The sequence below is a fragment of the Folsomia candida genome, unplaced genomic scaffold, assembly GCF_002217175.1.
Source record: "Folsomia candida strain VU population unplaced genomic scaffold, ASM221717v1 Fcan01_Sc001, whole genome shotgun sequence".
Taxonomy (NCBI): domain Eukaryota; kingdom Metazoa; phylum Arthropoda; class Collembola; order Entomobryomorpha; family Isotomidae; genus Folsomia; species Folsomia candida.
Genome location: NW_019091193.1, coordinates 8,970,464 through 8,982,129, shown reverse-complemented (window position 1 = coordinate 8,982,129; position 11,666 = coordinate 8,970,464). Strand labels below are relative to the sequence as shown.

Here is an 11,666-nt window from a genome sequence, read left to right as displayed (position 1 = left end):
TTTAGTGTAACTTAAACTTTATCATAGAACATACGGTGCAAAATCACGTTGTCGCAAAATATTTGGCGAGAGCTGCTCCAAAACGTGTCATTTTTCTAATGCGTTTAACATAGATAACAGCCTTCAGAATGATGAATGAAATGAAGTTTACAAATTATATACTTGTCTGTAATTTCATGCTGATCACCAATATGTAAAAAAACGATGCAAACGTTTGCAATTTTTTTAAACTGCGAAAATCTGCAAAATTTTCGAAATTTGAATTTCGCCATTTTTTGAAATTTCAACAAAATTTAAATGTTAAACTTCTTTTAAGCATTACAAAAAAGTTTTCAAACCTCAATTTATCCTTACTTCAATACAATGGGCCAAAATTTTCAGAAATTAAAATTCACAATTTTTCATGAAAAAACATAACATGATCAATGCTAGTCCATCTAACGGGTTCTTCAAAATTGTTGGCTAAATTTATTTTTGCAAGTTGCAAAAAATTCTGGAAATTTGTATCGTCAGTTTTTAACAAACTCAATAAAATAACTTTTCCATACCTCGTTCGGGATTTTAAGCTTTTAGGAAAACTGGATAAATGTTCATCTGGGAGGGACCCCATAGGGTCCCTCCACTATATATATAGGACGGCATAAATATAGGGCCCTATATTTATGCCGTCCTATATATATAGTGGAGGGACCCTATGGGGTCCCTCCCAGATGAACATTTATCCAGTTTTCCTAAAAGCTTAAAATCCCGAACGAGGTATGGAAAAGTTATTTTATTGAGTTTGTTAAAAACTGACGATACAAATTTCCAGAATTTTTTGCAACTTGCAAAAATAAATTTAGCCAACAATTTTGAAGAACCCGTTAGATGGACTAGCATTGATCATGTTATGTTTTTTCATGAAAAATTGTGAATTTTAATTTCTGAAAATTTTGGCCCATTGTATTGAAGTAAGGATAAATTGAGGTTTGAAAACTTTTTTGTAATGCTTAAAAGAAGTTTAACATTTAAATTTTGTTGAAATTTCAAAAAATGGCGAAATTCAAATTTCGAAAATTTTGCAGATTTTCGCAATTTAAAAAAATTGCAAACGTTTGCATCGTTTTTTTACATATTGGTGATCAGCATGAAATTACAGACAAGTATATAATTTGTAAACTTCATTTCATTCATCATTCTGAAGGCTGTTATCTATGTTAAACGCATTAGAAAAATGACACGTTTTGGAACAGCTCTCGACAAATATTTCGCGACAACGTGATTTTGCACCGCATGTTCTATAATAAAGTTTAAGTTACACTAAATTATCTGTCAAATAAGACTATCCGAAAGGAAATCGAGATGGGAGAGTACTTAAGGTTCCCTTTTTAGTTCGAAATTGTCCCTGATAACTTCCGGTCACATTGGTGACTTGGCCTGGTTTTACTTTGGCTGAGGTGTATTACAAAATTTTTAATCGATTGCATTGCATTGTATTGCAAAGTTAATGAAGAATTTATAAAATATCACTCAGCATCTCACACCTAATCTTTACAAACCAATGCCACTTATACTAAAAAATGTTCCTAAAAGCTATTGAACCAAATCCGTTAATTCTTTTATAAAAAATCAAGAAACTTATTACAACCGACGGTATAAATGTTCACTGGAAATTTCTGTATCAGTATAATGAGTTGACTACTAACAACCAATGACCAACCAATACACAAAGTAATCCGAAAACAGTGTCTTTGGAACATGGGGCAACATAATCCTGTCATAAAGTTATGATAAGTTGTTTATCGCTTTGAATGAAAAGAAATTATGGTGCTGACTTATCACTGCAGAAATAGAGTCATTTATTTGTTTATTTAGTCTTTTAGTGTAATCAATATATGCATAAAGGATAAATTGAAGACAGATTGGAATGTGCGGAAATCCACACGAAAAGTCGTTTTTGTTCTCTCCCTTTGCTTCTTCTCACTGATTCTCCATTTATCCCAAATACACTCTTCTTCGAACATGATTAATTAATTTGTTCCGATCCGCTCCATTGTTCTCAATAGTTCTCATTACTCAAGTCTCCGTAATTTAGTTATTTTTGGTTCGGGCCTCTATATCACAATTTTCTCTAATTTATTATACGAGAAAAATAAGAGATATTTACGCTGTAGGAGGGATTCCGCTATGCCAAAGCTCAAAGTGACAGCAAACACTGCCGTTTAATGATTTGTCGTAAAATTCAAGGAGTTGCAGCGCAAAGTTTGGTCTTCGATAATATTCAATTCCAAATTAGAAAGTTTACTTTGGACATGAAAGTTCGGCCATCGTGAAGAAATTTTAAATGTAAGTATACATTTTGGAGCAATAAAGATCTGTGCCCATCGTTTTTCTTCATTGGGAACGAGGATGAACGAACAGAATCTTGAGGATGGCTTTAAACATCGACTCTGTGTTAAAATGTCGACAACACAAATTAAAATCGATCCAAGTTTGATAATTTGAATCGACTGTAGCTGTGAACAAGGAACTCATTAAAGCAACGCAAAAGTTACTGCTCCGTCCTACGCTGGGGAATATAATTCATCGGAAACCTCGTCGTTTAATAAAACCTTCTCCTCCAACTTTCCTTTGTCGCAGTCGAAGGAAAGGGGAAACTTATTTAAGACAAGACAGCAGCATTACGTATATTATTATGTGGCATGGTTTACTGGCGACTGGGGAAAGCAAACTCGTGCTACTCCCGTTTAATATGATGACAAGTAGGAAACCTTTCTTTTCTCGTACAATGGGATGCACAGCCACATGGATGTAAACTGGCTCCAAATGGCTTTCTTATCACACCTTGAGATTGGCGTAATTAAACTCCGCTGTAACGTTCTCTGCCCACTTTCACTATTTTGTGTGGGATGTGATTCCTTTTCAGACCATTTTAATCCGTTCCTATCCGGCTGAGAATGGCTGCGACACTTTATTAACAGGTCCTAACCCAATTGTGATTTGATTAATTCGAGAAATAGGCGAAATCAGTGCAAACTTTGGAGAAGGGCTGTACATGCATGTTAACAGGTTTTCAAGTGGTGGGCGATGAGGAAAAAAGTTTATATTCAAATGAGGATCGAGATGAAGAAGCTTACAACAAATTCGCTGCGAGCGAATCGATAATTACATACATATATTTGCATAAGTATACAGCACTAAAGCTAAAACTGCAGCTTGACAAAAGTGCAACGAGACAAAAGACAAACAATGCAAAATTGCAAATGAAGTTTCTTAACAATTGGTAATAATCTGAATAAATCGATTCCCTACGAAAGGTTAACTTAATGCTTCAGGTTCGCAGGAAAAAGCCAGAGAGCCTTGCGGGAGCCTTCTTTTTGTCAATTGAAGAAAATAATTACTCTCTGACAAGATTTATGTCAGAGAAATCCTATTGTACCAAGCAACACAGAACGGCTAAAGCCGTTTCACAAAAGAATATCGAGTACCAAGGACATTTTTATGGACATAAATTTCGGCCAGCCTGAACCCACATGATTTAAACAGATTGTTATTAATTGTTAAGAAATTCCACTTTTAATTTCCCAGCGCTTTCATGTTGCACACTTCCCTTGCAATTTTTTTTTCTCATTGTCTTTATCGCTGCATGAGGATTCCATTGCGTCTTTGACAACGAACAAAGACCTCTCATTGTTATGCACCCACGATGAATGCTCAAAATTCATGAAAACTATCGTTCTAAATTTATTTCACTTTTGAGTTCAGCACAATTGCCTCAGAAAATTCGACGTGAATTAATAGGCTGCCAGCGTAGACGTTGGTATAAATTCTTGTCAAGAATCATTTGATCCGTCTCTCTATCCATCTGTCTCGCAGCTATGATGCTTGACAAGCTCAATTTCACTTGGAATGCTCTCTTGCGTATTCTTTGGGACGTGGTTGAGCTCACTTTCTCTCTGGTGCAAACTGTAAACATACGTTCGTGTGGTTGAGTTTAAACTCATCCTTTCCATTTTCATGTTGCAAATCCAGGACCTTGGAATCTCGATAAAGTTTTTCATTTGGTTGAGCTCAACTTATCAAAGCTGAGACAGCGTGGTTTTGGGTGTTCACAAGAGATTGAGAAAGTTTTATATTGTTCTTTGAGAGAGAGGGTTTGATAAGAGAAGTATGAAATTAAATTTCTCCGCGGAGAGAGGAAAAGGAAATTTGAGCTGCTGGATTATTTCCATTATAAACTGACTCAGATTTGCAATAGTGGTGTGTTTGCGCTTTTATACACCCATTTCGTGGTTTGACTGTTCACTGTAAGCGCTTTTGTAAGAATGAGCGATGATGACGAATGACATAAGGAACGGTTGATAAGTATGTATGTCAATATCCATGCACGACGTGCCTTTCACACTTCTTTCCGAGAATATTGGTTTACCATGAAAGATGCAATTCTTTTGTGTACTCCCTGATTTTTATGCATACACATACTGATTCTGCGAACTGAATATTTCCGTCAAAATTAAATTGGCTACAAGATCAAACAAAACTCTAACTTAAAACATGAATACATATATGTATATAGGCAAAGGAAGTAAGTATTGGTCATTGGTCCAATCCGAGTACCATTCAATCTGTACCGCCTACGCATGTATGTAACCCGACCGAATCGCATCAAATTTTTTTACGTCTAGTTCGAAATTTAAGGAAAGTAGATTTAAGGGAAGTTCGGGTTCAATAATGTGTATGGCTTCTGGTTTCATTGTATTTTGAAAAGCTAGGAAAACAATATTTTGTTTAAAAAATGCGAACCGAGCAGGGAATAAGCATTTTTGGTGCGATTAGGTTACCTAGAATGCATTTGATAAGCGTAGTCCTCAGGACCAATACTTCTTTCTTCCTGGTGTATTGCTGACATGCATAAATTTATATATCATACTTCATATATTAAAAACCAGTATATATATCTCTCCAATCATCTTTATCCTGTCAACGACAGCACAATATTTTGCTAAATGTTCATCCAGTTGGTGCTGCTGTCATTCCTGAGCATGGAGAATACATGTAAGAGTTTAGGAACCGAGACAATTATCTAATTTTAGCTCTCTTGAATCATTCCTTATTTTGGCTCAGTAACAAGTTTTCCCCATCCCACGACCCGTTGACATTGGCCATGCATTTAAATGTATCGGATATGAGATCTCGGTCATGATGCAAAATTGAGTCAAGGAAAAGAGCCCAAACCCACGGCTTTTGTATCTCTCCACCCATCTCGCCCAATTTCAACAACTACACTACCGTCTCTCTTCTGATCCTTCCATTGCTGCGAGCAATCCATATTAACGAAGCTATTTTCACTTCCGTCTGGTTGTTCGGACGGTGTTTTATGCAACTGTATCATATTTCTCAGAGCTTGGAATCAGTGATAAAGGATTAGCTAGATATCCTCTGTGCATACTTTTTCTCAGTTGCCTTGGAGCATTTGTGTCGCCCAGTGGTGCCGCAGTTTCCATAAATCCTACGCTTTGCTTTCCTTCACTCGACGAATCTCAATTTTGTAAGTTCATTGTAGCGTTTTCACTAATATCCGATATAGGAACTAATTAAATAAAAGTCTTACCGGAAATCAAGACTCTAAAGTTATTATTGTAAACTTCTTGAGTATTGCTGATTTGGGTGTTGGGAATTTAGAAAATGACGACCTACAGACGACCGAGGCCAAGGAGCCGAATGTACGAGTACAACTACGAGTATGGAACTTCGTACTATAAACCACAAGTGAGGTATATTGGAGAAGCAGTTGATCCTCAGGCCAGAAGGTCCAGACGGAGGACGATGAGTCCCCCAGGCGCCCGCACATTTTCCGAGCGTTGGGCAGCAAATCCGTTCTACGGACGATATGAACCCATCTCAGAATATTACTACAAACCTGCCCCCATTATAACTAAAAGTCGGTATTCAAGAGCGTCCTCAATCCCTGCAGATTTGAATGCTTACTACGCTGAGCCCGTCGATGCAGATTACGTAACCAACGTGCGTGGGCGGTCGCTATCTAGAGCACGGTCAATGACTCGAGAACAGTCCGTGATGCGAGGTCAATCGGTGATGAGGGGACAATCCGTTGCGACCACGGCGACTCGAGTCTCCCGGGCTCGCTCCATGACGCGAGCAAGATCCGTGAGCAGGGCGAGGTCCGTTTTTGATGGAGAATACGACGACGTTCGGAGTGTGAGGGGACAATCGGTGTACGACGAGGAGGGCTATTACGACCCCATCAGCGACCAGGAGTGGGAACGGCTCTTGAAATTAGCGAGTAAGGAGGAGAGGGAACGCTCCATATTTCAGATGCGGATGTCTCTTGAGAACCCGAGAGAGTTACCCAAGAAGAAGATGATGCAAACAACGCTGGGTCATGGAATGTATCAGAATTCTCTCTATGGCACCTACACGTGGGATCCTGCACCCTATGTGGGCAGACAATAAAAACGATAATAAAACTGATCCATGCTTATTATTTAGGTGGTCATAATCCTGTCAATTATGTGAATTTGTTTTTTAACTTGACCACAATTTCCGTAAGATATGTACGTATACGTAAGAATACATACTCCCATGGGGCACTTATCAAGTGTTAAGATTGTTTGACTCCAGTTATGATTATTATCTCGATTTATTTGACGTTGCAACTCGTTAATGTAATAATATTGAAAAATGATGATTGTTCTTTCAAACTTCTTGTGCAAAGTTACCCTCAAAACAGATGAACTGTGTAATGATCATTCACATAAAACCTTCTGTTTTTCTCGTAACTTTGCAAAATATCAAAACTGCCACGAAATAATGTATGAATGCAATTATGGAAGTATTACAATAATAATCGCTATAATAAATTTTGAAAAAGCACCTCTCCTCTTTTATTTTCTTGCTTGCCATCTTCCGTGAGCAAGAAAACACGTAAAATTTAATTCCGTAACAAAATTTGGGTAATATAGCTGAAAATAGAAGTACATAAAATAAATCTGGCCCATGTCTTTGCTTTCACCGCTTTCACTACACGGCAAACTCGAGTTTGCTTCACTATCCATCAAATTGGCACTTATCCTGGTTGGCATTTGATCGATCCGTGAGGTCTATCTTCCTGAAAGACAAAGTCAGCGGGGCGAAGAGGATTTGCTAAATAATGCAGAGGCCGGAATGGAGTACATTTTAGAGAGGTCAGGTCGAGTATCATGCACAATGATGGAGATAAAGGATTCAAAAGGCAGGTAGCTAGGTACATAGATAGATAGGTACAAGGTCTGAATAGATCCTGAAGGTGTACATGTACTGTAACAAGTACTGCGTATATACATGCATGCACATACATAGGTATATCGTATCTAGAAGTTGTTAGCTGGGGGGTTTTAAAAAATAAATCTCCGAAGCAGTGAAAAGGGTTCCACCGTCTAAATGCCTAACAATGAGGGCGCAAACCATGTTCAACTCAGATTCACAAACAACATTTGGTGCCAGTGCGTAAACTTAAGGGCGTCCCAAGTTCGCGAAAACGCTTGGTTTCTCAGACAGAAACTGCGTTATTACTTTCACTTCCTCGCTCCAATTCTCCCACTCCGACGCGAAGATCTGCGTTCTAAAACGATCACTCAAAAGGCTTTTACATGCATAACACTCATTTTAGTGAGACCAATTTCATCTGTTTGAAACAAAAAATAAGAAGGCCTTATTTTTGCACTTTGTCGATTTTATACCGACTCGGTATAAAACCGACTATTAGCGCTAAAATTTCGCTCGGTGAGCACAAAGACATACGTCATGCAAAACGAGACATTCTGGTCAAATTTTTCTAGATTCGCCAAAAGATGGCTTACTTATTTTTTCAGGACTTCGAAATGTAAATATTTCCCAGTGATCGAAGTTGCAAATTTAGTTGTTTGCGTTGTCTGTATTCTTGTGGTGTTCTCGCACCACGGTTGTCTTGAGTGCGAGGAAGACTTTTCTCAACAATATTAAACTTTTGTTGAGAACCTCTTTCAAACTGATGGGAAAGTTCCATTGCTCTCTTAAGATGTTTGAACCTGCGTATGTACAAATGTACCAGAAGCTGTGCGAGGAAAGTTGTTTACCGGAAAATATTAAAGTTGTACGGAAACCTCAAAGTGTTCCAAGTTTTTGCACAAGTGGATCTTATCACTGCGAACATTTTTGAATGTATAGTCTTAAAGTTCGTTTATGAAGTAGGAAGAGCTCACCACATTCGCCGGAGAAATCTGAAGCACGGAGCAACTTTCTCCCATCATATATATCTTCTCTAATGGTTCATTAATTTTATTAAGTGCTGGTCATTTTAAAACAGTGACTACGAGGATGTGAGAAATTCCGTAGCCGATGTTATTTCGAGGTCGGATTAATTTGTCCAGGAACAATGTGTGCATGTGCATATCTAAGACACTGGGAGACAGGCATGCATACAATACATCTATGCTTATCCTTAGTTTGGTCATCTTCCTAGATTGTTCTGTTCTGAAATGCTATTATTTAGTAGCAGCACACAATTTTCATATTTGTACATAATTATATAAGTATATAAATATGTGCATGCGTATATTACAGATATGTACATATGCTGTCATGTTATGTAATAATCAAGGCAGTATAAAGTAATAATATAAATATAATATAATAGTTTATTTTTGATAACTCTTTCAAGGTTCACGGCTCATAGAGTATCTGTACAACGAGCACATTTCTGAATGATTTAACGAAATATCGGGTTATATTTTTTTATTTTATCAATTACAAATGTCATGTTATATTAGATACATGACGAAAAGTTTTACACACACACACACATACGCGATGACATAATTTACGTTCAAACTGTCATGTCCAACTTTCGGGGGTCAAATCCTTTGATCCTGATTTATAGGAGGAACAAGCCAACTTTTTTCTGTTCTTGAGATTGGATGCTGCAATTTGTACCTGCTGGGTTTGCAAGCTCGTCCAATTGTATGCCAACGCTTTATTGATCCATCGAAATAAAAATCTCAAAAGCCCCGTTACTGACAATCCAAGATCGTTTCCTACAGTCCCAATTAGATTCTAAATATTGCATGGCACTATTCCCCTCAATAATCCAACGCCACACCAGCTGAGACGAAAATGATCAACGAAGGAACGTGTCCCATCGTAGAAATCATTGATGTGACATGTCACTCTATTATGTACTGAAGCTAAATATGGCTCGAGGGATGTGAACCTAGCCAATCATCAAACTGGAGCTTGAACAGATCATATTTTTGTAAATCTATTGTGCAGAATCTTGACTCTGTTGGGTTATCCAAGGCGACCGCTTCGCCCATTGTTGCACATTTACAATCTCTCAGGGCCAACTCCTCGCATGGCGCAGGGGGACCAAAACAAGGTATTTATTGTTCTCGGAATTACACATGGATAAATAAAGGATGACGAGAAGGGCTGTTCTCCTGTGGGGGAGAGCAGAAGGGTGAATGGGAGAAAGTCAAATAGAGGTGATGTGATGTGAGTGAAAGTGTATGTGAATATTTTATACATACTTGGATGATATTTGCCCATGGGATATTATCGTCCCGTCGTCCACCTCTCATATGTACAACTTTGCTTTATATTGCTGCCCAAGAATTCTCAGGACGTCTCACTCGTTACATGCTCGCTCGTCAAAAGTACTCACATATGACGACGATCGTTCAAGATTTTACATTTCCCATGAACTTGTCTGTACTTGCGTATGTAAATATATTCCAATCATCCCAGTTCCTGTCACCTCTTTGCAATCTTTACAATCTCAAAAATCACATGTAGGAATCGATCGTTGCCTACTTATATTTGTGGAGCTATAATAAATTCGTTTTTGTTGTGCACATGTGATTCTTGAACATTCCCATTTATCTCCCTCCAGGGTTTGCTTGCTGTTTCGGTATTTACCCACCAACCTCCATATCATGACTCACCATTCTCTTCATGTTTGGTTCTAAGCAACAATTTTTGGTTTCAGGATTGGACGTTGTGACTCCCTCAGGAGCTTGAATTGCAATATTTATTACCTGACTGTCCTCTTCTCTTCTCTCTCAGCTAACTCACCGATTCACAACATTGCAGCAAATTCCTCTTTATTCTTGCTTTTAAGTACGCTGCCAGAAGAAGACCGCGCCACGATCAACCAAACCCTCCAACAGACGAAAACGACCCCATCCATAGTTTAACTCCCATCAGCCACCAGGTAAGCTCGATGTGGATTGCGAACCACACTCGTGAATTTCATTCTTGTTTGTTTTCCAAACGACATGCAAATTAAAATGGAGAGAGTAATTCAGACATTGCGTCTGCTCTGACAGAAAACTGAATGTATTGCAGATGTAGGTCCTCCGCGTGTGGATAACCATTTGCATCATGTCCATAATTCTCTGTCTACAAATAATGTCCTTTGTCCAGAGTGGAAACGGTATTCTTAGTGCGGAAAAGCATTTGCATACCTTTGGCTGAGATGACAGATGATGAAAAGTGAAAGTTATGATCCCCACATGAGCATGTATTTGTCAACTAACTGTTTATGTATGGGTAGACTTTTATGCTAATATGTCAGTCTGCGTTTCAATATAACATTATTACTCTAACGCTAACTATGACCAACCACGATACTTTCAATTAAATTTGCAACGTGATATGCAAAGATGATGATAATATTTGCATGGTATGAATTAAATTAACAGGCCTAGCATTCAAAGTGTACTTACAATGTCCAGACAAACTTAAATACAACGCTGTCTGTCAGAATATGTGTGTAGGCAATGCATAAGTTAATAAATTTAAATTTATCGACTTTTCCAGACGTTAATTGAAGAATCTGAGCTTCATTATTACTCTAGTCGTTTGTGAGAGAGGAGAGGAGGTCATAAAATTCGTACACCATTTTTATTCCTGGTGTTGATCCGAATCGAAATAACTCACACAACCAAAAATCAAGTTTCATTGATATCGCTTTAACTCGAACCAAATAAATCTGATTCCAGTTCCTGTTCAGCCAATTCATCCCGGACACAAATCCATAGGATTCATTTACTGCCAGAAATCTTCTCACAATGGGGAAAGGAAACAGTAAGCTGAAGCCGGAAGTCATGGCAGACTTGCGAGGAAATACAGAGTTCACGGGTAAGTTGGGTAACAATTTTCACAAGTCAGCTTAAAAAATCGTCATCGTCCTAGACGCTAGCTTGGAGTCATCGTTAGTACTGATGATTTTTATGTGAATTTTTCGAAGCACGAGCAATTTTTATTTGTCTAATCAAATTCAATTCCTTCGTACATATATTTAATTCAATTCCATGATTGTCCTCGCATTAGGTGATATTTGTAGCTTTTTTTCACTTGAATTGATAATGTATTTCGTATTTGCATACATATTACGAATTACACCAACTTTTGCATGCCTGTAGTCGCTGCCTGATAGCACTGTTGTTGAACTGTCCCAGTTGTCCCATTCAATTCAGCGGACAAAAGCATGTAGTGCAGAGGTTCTCACAGTGCATATGCTACAAATAGTTTGTATACTTGTATCCGTTTGCAAGTGTCCAACTTTAACTTTCTTCTATTCCTCCTGCAAAAGAAAGTGACACTTTGTGAGTTGAAATGGAAGTGAATTCTGCATTAAGAATATACTTCGA

At 38.0% G+C, this 11,666-nt stretch overlaps 2 protein-coding genes across 2 annotated transcripts in view; both read left to right on the top strand.

The window, feature by feature from the left end:
- Positions 1-11,666, top strand: part of LOC110861174 (neurocalcin homolog) — a 49,843-nt gene that overhangs the window by 34,100 nt on the left and 4,077 nt on the right. Inside the window, exons 2-3 of the mRNA XM_022110289.2 lie at positions 10,001-10,225; positions 11,016-11,154. Coding sequence (XP_021965981.1) covers positions 11,085-11,154 — 70 coding nt within the window. The 5' untranslated portion in view covers positions 10,001-10,225; positions 11,016-11,084. The remainder of the gene's footprint in view (positions 1-10,000; positions 10,226-11,015; positions 11,155-11,666) is intronic.
- LOC110861163 lies at positions 5,340-6,873 on the top strand. Its single transcript, XM_022110278.2, has 2 exons — positions 5,340-5,527; positions 5,662-6,873. Exon 2 carries the CDS (start codon positions 5,665-5,667, stop codon positions 6,451-6,453), a length of 789 nt encoding a protein of 262 aa, XP_021965970.1. The 5' UTR covers positions 5,340-5,527; positions 5,662-5,664; the 3' UTR covers positions 6,454-6,873.

Excerpts from the sequence above, each read along its gene's own strand:
- LOC110861163 (XM_022110278.2), top strand. The coding sequence starts at position 5,665 with ATGACGACCTACAGACGACCGAGGCCAAGGAGCCGAATGTACGAGTAC.